An 11,400-nucleotide genomic window follows, 5' to 3' on the forward strand; every position below is an offset into this window, starting at 1 on the left:
TTTCCTGAGGAAATAAAAGCACAACCTGTTCCCCAAAGTAACATATTTTTACTTCCATTTTGAAGTCAAGATGTTTTTAAAATATATAGGTTGGTTTAATCCAGCAGTTTTCATAATCCAATGTGTCTTAGCAGCTCTTGTTCCTTCATTAGCAATCACAAAAATCTGAAGATAATACAATAACATGCAGGATCCAGACTCTGTGTAGTTCCCACCTTTATGTGGCTTATTTTATTTTATTTTATTTTATTTTATTTTACCCCCTTTTTAAAGACTTTATATTTTTAAACTATTTTTTGTTGTATGACTGTATATGCCTTCTCTTTTCTCTCCCAAGCCTATGTATGTTTTTAAACACACTGTAACCCATTTAGAGGTTTTTTTCCCATATGGATCTATCTTTATGGAGCATCTGTATTATTTGGTTGCATGAGACCAATCTTAAACTGCTGTTATTTGCCTGGCACTGCTTGGCTTAGTGCATACATTGGCTCATGGCATTTGCAACTGGCTCCTCCCCTCTTGGTTCCCTGAGAGCCTGGCTTCATGGCCAAGGGACTGGCATGAACCACATTCACCGCCCCAGCTCTGGGAAGTTGTTGGGTCCATGCTGCTGCCTAGCTGCTCATTAACCCCAGGTCAGCATCCAGGAGCAGGCCTCTTGAAAGAGCCATGTTCATGTTTGCCACTAGCACCCAGCCAGGAAGCTGCCTCTTAAAGGAACCACATCTCTGTTTGCTGCTAGCACCCAGCCAACCCAACAAAAGGCAGTCACCAAGAAGCTGCAATTGACTCTGCTTGTGTATTTGGAACCCTTTGGTTTTTTAAGCTTCCTCAGGTTTTATGTGGATCTACATTGCCACACGTTTCTATCTTAAGTAATAAAATGTTTGTCCTATGTATACATTCCTGCAGAGAATGTTCATGAATATAACACCAATAAAATGTTTCAGTTCATTTAAAAGCTGTGACTGCTGCATTGGTCATCTAGTGACTGGCTGCACAGTACACGTCATTCTTTCACAAATCTGCAAAATCCTTTCTATGGATGGATCCTACAGACACTTTGAAGAATCCCAAAATAGCCTGTAGTACTAACACTTAGCAAGCACAGCACCAGATACAAGACACAGAATTTCTTGGATTAACAGGATTAAATCACTATAAATTTTGATAAAATTTACAATATTCATCCTCATGCTTCCAGTCATGATAATAGTAAAATAAATTTTACAAATAATAATTAAAGCCATTTTTTTCAGTGCTTTAGAGATGGTTCACTTAAGAGCAGTAGCTGGTTTCACTGGGGATCCGGGTTCAATTCCTAGCAACCATACTTTGGTTCAGAACCGTAAGTCTTACTCTAGTCAGTAACAGGGCATTTGATGGTCTCTTCCAGACCTTAGAGTTACCAGGCATGCACAAGTTACACAAACATAATGCAGACAAACTATTCATACACAAGAAATGAATACAAATATAGAAAAGCTAAAAAAATTAAAGTCCCTTCAAAAGGGTGACAATATATAGAATGAGGTTCTATATCACTATAATATGCTAAGGTCTCCCTCTTTCTCTGCTCAAGGCTTGAGTTACCAGAAAGACTGTCTGAAAATAAACACATGCTTAAACGTTAGTTGGGATTTTGTCTTATCCACAGTATTGTAGATCTGAAAGCTGTTTCACACTCATTGAACAGATAAATGAGAGACACATTTTCTCAATTTCTCCTACTGAGCATGCCAACACTCAGCCATCCCTGATGGAAGTCCATCCCTGTGAATCAGCACAAGGGGGCTGAAGACTGCATAACCAAGGGCCAGAAATTCCCGAATAATTATTATCTCAGAATTGTTCCCTGAAGAGAGACTTAAAAATAGAGAAAAAGCACAGTCAGTCCAGTAGAAGAAAACAAAACAGAGCATCAGAAGGAGGACACTCTGGGCAGCTCTCAGCTCAGGGGGAGTTCTGTAGAGAAGCTTGGCCTTCTGAAGGTAGAGGACATGCTGGTGGTGCTTGTGGAGAAGAGATACCATGTAGCCACTGGCCCCTCCCATGGCACCCTGAAACACTGCATCTCTCAGGACCATGAGAGGGAGAACAATCCACTTTGTTTTCTGACTTTCTAGCATAAAATAACAATGGTTGTCACCATTTTGAAGCTGTGACATATTCAGGTTTATACTTGTGATGGAGTGGATTAGGTTCACACTTATCAAAGCATTGAGTATCCAAAAGAATGAAAAGAATGGAAGGATGTGCCATGCAGACTTAGGTCTGAGCCTCCTCCACCCAGATGCTCTGGGACTGATGATGATGGCCTGGACCACAGTGAGGAGACTGCTGGTGCAGATGGAGAGGCCACGGGCCACCCTCTCCAGGTAAACGATGATCTTACAGCCTATGTCATCTAGGAAGTTTCTCAAACCAAAAGCTGCTATTGTCTTTGGCAATCCTTTTGCAAGAAGGATCATGATGTTTGCAAAAGCCAAGTGGATGAGAATAAGGTGTATGGGTTTCCTCTCAGGGCCTCCCCACCAAATGAACATATAATTCACAGAAACAGAAATGTTCCCCAGAGTGCCAAGTATAGTCATGAAGATAAAAACTATTTCCTTAATAAACTTCAAAACCATTTCTTCCTTTCCTAAGTAGAAAATTTCGTGTCCAGGATGCAAAGATTCTTTCAGGAAAGCATCAGTAATGCTAGACATGGATCTGAAAAACACATTTTGCACGATAGCATTTTCTAGTGTGCAAGAGGCAGCAATGGACACATGTAATGTATGCAGATTAGATCCTGGAAATGCCCTAATTTTCCCACTGTGGACTCTGGGATATTGTGTGTGCTCTGATAGGTGAGTTTGGTAACTGCTATTCAAAAGCTAAAGTTTTAAAGGAGATATTTATTTTTGAGCTCTACACTAGCAAAATTGACTTGTTCAAGTGGTGTGTGCATGTGTGTGTATGTGTGTCTATCTGTCTGTCTCTGTGTAGGGTTTATCCTAGTTAACACTCTGCATAGCTGAATCAAACTCCAGTTTCTCCAACCAACATTTCTTCCTCTGTTTCTCATTCTATTTCATCATATTTCCCCACCCCACTCCCAAAGCCTGAGGCTCATGCTGAATCTGTGTGCCTTCCCCACATCACCTCACAGATACTGGGAATCCCTGCTGAGTCAATACCTGTAACATATCTCAGATTTAGTACCTCACCCTCCACTCTGTTTCCTCCTTTGTTGATATTCCTTTCTTATCTGCATCTTGACTAAAGTAACAATTTCTATATATACCTTTGGCTTCAAAGTTTTATAACTTCCATTTCCACATCTTAATCTTTTAAAAGTTCCTATATTGACCACTCTGTGACTTCACTCCATATAAATGTTTAGTAGTTACTTTTTGAGGTAGTCCTCAATGTCAACTCAAATTGTGTAACCTTTTCAGTCAGGCCCTGACAGTTAAAGATGAGTCACAAAAAGACATGTTGAAAAACTCATGTACCTGACAGGTTGCAGGTAAGGAGGGCGTCTTGAAGAACTCTGTGGTGCTTCCTAGAAGAGGAGGTAGCAGACAGCTTTGACCCCAGTTTATGACTTCAGGGCATATGACCCCAGTTTGTGACTCCAGTGAGCGACCTGAGGGCATCTACAGGAGTATGGATCAGCTCTCCACCAGGGGATAATTAGGAGGTGGACCGGAGAAGGGGATTAATGAAGTATTATGTGCTGCTATGAAATGAGTGCAGTTCATGACTTACGACTCCTCAGCATTTTCTACATACAATGCTGTAGGTTGGGGCATACTGTGTGAGCAGGGATTCCCATCTAAGATTTCACGGTGGCATTTGCCTCTGTGGGGCCTTATGAGCAGCAGTTTGTCAGTTTGCTTTGCAGCTGCTTCTCCTGATTCTTCTCCAACCTGTGTATCAGGCAGGCTGCTTTGTTCTGCATCAGTCTGAGCGGGATTCCAGAACTCTAGATCTTGGCAGGATGTTATTCTTCATGTTCAGGAGCTCCTCCATTCTCATTTCTCAGGGACTTATGGTAAGCTTTTGGCACCTTCTAGAATGAGAGGAAACTAGATAATTCATGGGTTTGTGTGTTCTGAGTACTTGGAATGCCTCTGTTCCCTTATTCCTGTGAAACTTACAGGATTGTTTTAACTGTCTATGTCTTGATGATATCACCTGTGACCTGCATGAACCGAGCCATATTCCCAGGTTTGGGTTTATGTTGCCTCACGACTCTAGAAATGTCAGTTACTTCCTTTCAACTGCTCCCTGATGGACGGGTTTGCCCTATTATTGGTGTGTCCTAAAAATTGCAATATCATCCCAGATATCTGCACATAATGAAATATGCTCCATAGAGTAATAGCAAGCACATCAGCATTCAGTAACAATTTAGAATAAAAATTCAGTGTTCAGTCAGAGGCTGGAATCTGTAAAAATCCCTTCAATACTTCCACCTGATGGAAAACATTAATATTTTCTTTTTGCCTAATGCTTGATTTCCTGGGGATTCCTACTTTTCAGGTCTCTCTCTCTCCTCCCACCCAAAAGTTTCAATCATATTTCAGAACAAATTCTGATCTAATAAGTGATCCCTTTTACTGGAGTGGACTGTAAGAGGAGGGAGGGGCAATTCATCTTCCACATTATACTGGGAAACACTACAGGAAATTAATTTAAAAGACAAGATAGACTTGTGCTTAGAAATATGGATGATCCCATGTCTGGAAATAAAACCCAAGAAGGTAACATAGGTTACATCCGTCCATCATGGTTTTCTAAAAACAAGGAAACAAAAGCAAAACAGACTATTTCTCTTTGCTGCTTAGTACTGGGATAAAATTTAGATGAGCTATTCAGGATATGCTAATTCACAGCCTGTTTCCTTGATAGCAGGAACTCTCAAGCTGGTAATGAAGACTGTTACACTTAGTGGTTTATATTTCTCTACATCTGACAGGCATACAAAAACTGAAGCTGATATAAGTATGTATATTATTATGTGATAGACTGGAGAGACTAAGGATGGATACTGAAGTTAACATGTTATTGTAAGAGAAGACATGTGCAAGTATTTTAAAAGTGGAAATGCACCAAAAGTGAGAAACACCAATGTTACAAACACTAGTGATGCTGTTGGAGTCACAATGCTGGCAAACATGGAGGATGAAACAAGAAATTCTGTTTTTGTTTTGTCTTGTTATTTTTGAGACACAGTCTCCCTATGTGAACCAGGCTAGCCTTGAACAACAATTACCTTGTCTCTGTCTCTAGTGTGCTGATGTTACAGGAGTATATCCTGATTGTCTCCAGGGTTTGAGAGATATCTGAAATCTTTGGTACACTATTGATTCTTTTTTTTTTTTTTTTTTGTTTTTTTTTTTTGTTTTTTTTTTTTTGTTTTTTCGAGACAGGGTTTCTCTGCGTAGCTTTGCGCCTTTCCTGGAGCTCACTTGGTAGCCCAGGCTGGCCTCGAACTCACAGAGATCCGCCTGCCTCTGCCTCCCGAGTGCTGGGATTAAAGGCGTGCGCCACCACCGCCCGGCTCACTATTGATTCTTTTAAAGAAAAAAAAAAGGAAGAAACCATAGGCAAAGACCCAGCCAGAGCTCTGTCATGAACCTCCAGCCTGAGGGTGGATATCAATGCCTCAGCATTTCTGGTCCATTTCTGTGTCTCCTTTGATCTTTCTGGAGTCAGGGACCAGCCTCCACAGGGCCAGAAGGAGAGCAGAGGTCCCGAGGATCACAGAGCCTCTCAACTGCTCCCTGACTTAGTCAAAGGGAGAGACTTCTGCTTTAGTGAAACCCTCCCTGGCACAGCTGAGGGATCGAAGATCTTACCTCCATGAACTTACCTGGACCTCTGTGGTACAGACAGCCTCCGGAGCAGCTCTGGAAGGTGACACTTGCCAGGTCCTATTTGTACTGTCAGGATTTGTGGGGCTCTTGGCTGCCATCAGGTAGTGTGGACTTCAAGTTTCATGTTGTCACAGTGTCAGGGGGGAGGAAGGCCTCTGCAGGGCCCCAGTCCCTGAAGTACAGCTTCCCCCTCTCTCCACAATTACTACATCTATTTTCCTCAGAAGTTATTTCAAGTTTAATTAGGATTTAATGATTTTAAGAGGAAGGATGTGAGGTGAGAAAATGAACAACTAACTGACACACAGGTGAAGTAACTTGCTTCTTTTCCTTAAATCCCTCCTTAGATAGAATTAGAATAATAATAATAAATGATGTTTAACACAGGTGAAGTCACTTGCTTCTTTTCCTTAAATCCCTCCTTAGATAGAATTAGAATAAATGATGTTTAACATCATTTGAGGATTTATGTGCAAATCTGAAACATGTCTCCATCAAATCCATTAATCCTTCCCCTCGGAGCTCAGCGAACCCCACAGAAGAGGATGTGTCAAAAGCATTAGAGCCAGAAGAGATGAAAGACACCAAGAAAATAAGGCCCTCCAGATCAACATGAGCAAAGCCCCAAGAACTCAGAGAGACTTGAGCAGCATGCACAGGGCCTGCACTGGTCTGCACCAGATCTTCTGTGTGCTTTTAGTTTTTGTGGGATTTCCGAGTATGTGAATGAGTGGGCCTCTGATCCTGTGCCTTCTCTTAGGTTCTTTTCATTCTGTTGGTTCGTCTTTTCTAACTTCGATGTGATAGGTCTTGTTTTATCTTATTATATGTTTTCTAGAAATGAATGAATGAATGGAAACCTAGCCACTGGGATAAAGGTTAGTGACTGAACTGTCACTTATACTTCCTGGGAGAGGGAAAATCAGTTTTCTCTAATAGAGTAACACTTGGTATATCAACTACTTGAGGACCTCACATGCAGGAGTAATTGACCGGCATAATAATGAACTACACGGGGTTTTGTTTTGCACTGTGTGTGTGTGTGTGTATATACTTTTATTTGGTACAGTTTGGTGTTTTTTTTTTCTTTTGGTATATGTATTTTTTAATTTTATTTTCTTGTTTTGAGCAGATTTTGTTATTGTTTTGGGTTTTTGTTTGTGTTTGAGAAAGAGCTTGAAGTTTGGTGAGTAGGGAGGAGGGGAAGATGTGGAAGATCTTAGAGGTGAGGAAGAATATGATAAAAATATATTTTATTTGAAAAATATTTTAAATGTCAAAATATATAATATATAATAATAATAATAATAATAATAATAATAATAATAATAATAGAAATTTAAAAATAATATCTCTGGTCCAAAAGGAACACTTCCCTCTGTTGTCTTTGTGATTATTTTTGGAAAACATCTAGATAACTTCTTTGTCATTGAAACATAAAGGAAAATAAAACAATATAAAGCTTGTGTAGCAGGAATCTTAAAAGTTCTTATTAATAAAATCAAACCCGAGGCCAGTTATTGGGGTCAATGCTGGTAGATCAGAGAGACTGAACAAGCCACAGCTATCTCACCTTGCCAATTCCTCAGCTGGTCTTGTTTCCTCAGACTGGAAGCTTCTGTGTCCTCATCCCAATGGCTCTCAGCTGAACTGTGCTGCTCGAAAGCCTGAAGCTTAACCAGCCAAATGCTTAACCAGTCAAATGCTTCTAGTTTCTGGTCCTCACGCCTTATATATCTTTCTGCTTTCTACTACCACTCTCTGGGATTAAAGGCTGGCTTTCTGGGATTAAAGGCGTGTGTCACCATGCTTGGCTGTTTCCAATGTGGCCTTGAACTCACAGAGATTCAGAGGGATTTCTGTCTCTGGAATGCCAGGATTAAAGGCGTGTGCTATCACTGCCTAACTAGTGGCTTTTCTGTTCTCTGACCCCAGATAAGTTTATTAAGGTACACAATATTTTGGGGAACACAATACCACCACAAGCTTGTAGTGCTCTGACTAGTTTATTTAATAAAAGACAAGAAAATCTCAGAAAGCTGGCCTTCATGTGGCTTCCATCCAGAATTCTATAGAGAAAACCGGCCACCACAGGCAGAGGGCATGCTGGTAACCTCCATTTTGTACAGCAAGCTTACAATACTCCATTGTAAGAGGGTGGCAGCTAAGGTTAATAAAACTCACTGGGGAGATTGCTCCGTGGTTAAAGTACTTTATTCCCAGTGTTAGTACTAACTCACTCAAATGCCTGGTGGGGTGGCAGCTTGCCTGTAATTCCAGCCTCTGAAGCCAGGGACAGGCTATCCCTAGAGGAACTGGTTCAATAGGTTAGCCATTGCTGTGCTCTGTGTTTCCTCCTACACAGGCTGGCCTGTGGGTGTCTTTCACCCACCTGGGGCTGAGTAGCACAAGGCAGGCCTGTGGATATCTTCAGCCAACCAGGATTGTGAGGACCCAGGCTGACCTGTATAATGCATTTATTTTCATTCTAAAAATAACACATAAATTGTATTATTCAATGGGAGTCACTGTGATATTTATGCATTGCCTCTATCATGTATTGATGGTGTGCTTCCATGGCTCTTTCTACTACCAGAAGTGGTGATCATGAATGATCCTTTATACACACAAGAGAATATCAGCTATTTCATGGAGGAAGGCAAGATGGAGGAAGGGACCTTTGTGGCTTTGAACTTTCTTCAGCCTCATTATTAGCTAAGCACAGTCACTATTTGTTGAGTGTTTATCCACCACTATGTGTTACTCTTAGTAGAGACGGTATTATGTGCACATAAACAAAACTATCAAGTTTTGTGTTTTGTATGCTGAAAGGATACATGGATATTTATCAATGCCTGACTTCTCTTACTGAGTGTGACAACATTTAGTCAGATGTCCATCTCTCTGAATAAGTATGAAGGGGCTGATAACTGCATAACCAAGTGTTAGAAACTCTGGAACATATAGTAATTTGGAATAATTCTCCATGAAAAAAGTAAAATATAAAGAAATAAAACAATCTGCCCAATAGAAGAAAAGAAAGCAGAGCATCAGAAGGAGGACACTCTGGGCAGCTCTCAGCTCAGGGGGAGTTCTGTAGAGAAGCCTGGCCTTCTGAAGGTAGAGGACCTGCTGGTGGTGCTTGTGGAGAAGAGATACCATGTAGCCACTGGCCCCTCCCATGGCTCCCTGAAACACTGCATCTCTCAGGACCATGAGGGTGAGAAAAATCCATCTTATTATCCAGCTTTCTGGCAGAAAATAGCAATAATTGCTGCCTTTTTTAACCTGTGTTATGTTCACACTGTTGATACTTTTGATGTAATATGGTAAATTCATGCTGATCAAGAAATTGAGTATCCAAAAGAAGAGCAGCAAGGAAACAATGTGCTGTGGAGTCTTTAGGGTGAGCCTCTGCCATCGGGAGTGTCTGGGGCTGATGGTGATGGCCTGGACCACAGTGAGGAGACTGCTGGTGCAGATGCAGAGGCCCCGGGATGTTCTTGCCCGGTAAACTACAACTTTACAACTGGTGACATCTAAGAAGTTTCTAAAATTAAAGGCTTCTATAGTCTTCGGCATCCCTTTCGAAAGAAGCATTATGATGTTTGTGAGTGCCAAGTGGGCAAGAATGAGGTGTATAGGTTTCTTCTCTGTGCTTTGGAACGTGTGCATGTAACTCACAAAAACTGAGATGTTCCCCATGGTGCCAAGCCCAGTGAGACAGAAGAAGACTGTGCCCTTCACAGGGTCCAAAATCATCCTTATATCTGAGGCAGAAATACTTGATCCAGCAAGCACCTTTTTGAAGAAATCAGTAAATCATGATAAGTATGAGCAAAAAAAAAAAAAAATCTTTTAAAGCCACTCAGTTTTCTGGAGAATAAGGTAATGATCTATATTATTGTTCAGATTTATTGACCCAGAACTTCCTTGAAGACTTTTACAGAAATCTAAATTTCCAAGCTATGTGTTGAACTTAATTACATAATCTCAAATTATACTAGTAACAACAAAATCAAGATGTTGACACAAAAACCAGTTGTAGATCAAGAAGATAAAGCAGAGAGTCTAAATACAAACCAATGCACCTTCACCAAAAACACACTGAGGAAAGTGTAGCCTCAGACAGAAGGCAGAAGCTAGATCCATATTCCTTATACTTCACCAAAAAAAGTGAAAACCTGTTCAAAGCCATGATGTAGGAACTGAAGCTCTGGGAATGTACAAAAAAATCTCAGGGAAAAGAACTCAGGGCACAGCAGGATCCTCAGAGTAAGCTCCTCTCCCAGCCTGCCCTGAAGACAGCCTGCACCCATCACAGACTCCCCACTCATGTTAGCTGTGTTGGAAAGGCAGGAAAAAAACAGCCACAGAGCCACCTAGAAACACTGCTGCTCCTGATGTCATGTTGTCACCGAGCAGCTGCAAAGAGCCACCCTGAGGATACAACCCAATCAACTCCCAGGCAAACCAGCTGAACACTTCTGTAAGAGGCAGCAGAAATGGCCAACGAACACAGGAACTATGCTCTCTATTTTTAGCCACTGGGAACAAGGCCTTTGAAAAAAATCAAATAATCAGCAGGCTGCCCCCAGGGAGGGTGCCATGTAGGAACCATGGGATTCTGCTATGGTGTTCAGAGGAAGACTGGATGCCCAGTGAGTGGCTTTGGGACCTTTAAGGGAGCCTGGAGCAGTTCTAGATGTTTAGAAGTTTATCGTGCGGATTAAAAGATTAATTAGGCATGGTGTTATAAAACAAAGACATGTTCAAGTAAGGGATTCCATAAAATTCTATTTAAAAATGAATAAAGGACCTGGCACCCTCTTTTGGTCTCTGCCGGGATAAGTCGTGAAAAGAGGGCACTTCCTAGCAGGCAAAGCACACAGAGAGATATTTAAAAATAAAATAAATCTTATAAAAATAACTGGTTGGCACATCCCTGGTGTGAATTGATCGTTCACAGGAACAGTCAGGGTGGACTTTGCAGCTGCCCTGTGACATCAGGAGCAACAGTGTTTCCAGGTGGCTCTGTAGCTGTTTTATCCCTGCCTTTCCAACACAGGTAACACCACAGGAGACTGAATGTTGCAGGCTGTATTCACTGCAGTCTGGGAGAGGATCTTGCTCTTGTAACTCTAAGAGCTTCTGTCTCCCAAACTAGGAATTCATGTCAAATGATGGGCACTTTCTACAGCGTGAAATAGTTCAATATGCTTGATTCAAACTTTGGAATTTGTGCATGTTTTATATTCTTGAAATGCAATTCTGCAAGCCTCCTGCCTTTCCTTTGTATAAAGTATTAAATATGGTTGTAGATCTCTGTCCTGAGGGTCTCTGACAACATGAACTATGGAGACTAGGCTTGTACCAGGTAGATACAGGCAGCCTCACTCTTCTAGGAATATCAGTTATTGCCTTTCATCTCCCCTGACAAATGGGGTTATTAGTACCTGAGCCATTGCATTATAGAGAGCAGAACACTGCTGCAAATCCTTAGCACATAAAGAAACATGCTGCA

General features: G+C 41.3%; 2 protein-coding genes across 2 annotated transcripts; both read right to left on the reverse strand.

Annotated features, from left to right (window-relative positions):
* Window positions 1–1,730: 1,730 nt before the first annotated feature.
* On the reverse strand, window positions 1,731–2,636 carry LOC143273177 (vomeronasal type-1 receptor 4-like). The gene has a single exon (XM_076571550.1). The coding sequence runs from the start codon at window positions 2,634–2,636 to the stop codon at window positions 1,731–1,733; it is 906 nt and encodes a 301-aa protein (XP_076427665.1).
* A 6,105-nt stretch (window positions 2,637–8,741) lies between these two features.
* LOC102925255 (vomeronasal type-1 receptor 4-like) lies at window positions 8,742–9,638 on the reverse strand. The gene has a single exon (XM_006998045.3). The coding sequence runs from the start codon at window positions 9,636–9,638 to the stop codon at window positions 8,742–8,744; it is 897 nt and encodes a 298-aa protein (XP_006998107.3).
* Window positions 9,639–11,400: the final 1,762 nt, after the last annotated feature.

The sequence above is a fragment of the Peromyscus maniculatus genome, chromosome 5 (assembly GCF_049852395.1).
Source record: "Peromyscus maniculatus bairdii isolate BWxNUB_F1_BW_parent chromosome 5, HU_Pman_BW_mat_3.1, whole genome shotgun sequence".
NCBI lineage: Eukaryota > Metazoa > Chordata > Mammalia > Rodentia > Cricetidae > Peromyscus > Peromyscus maniculatus.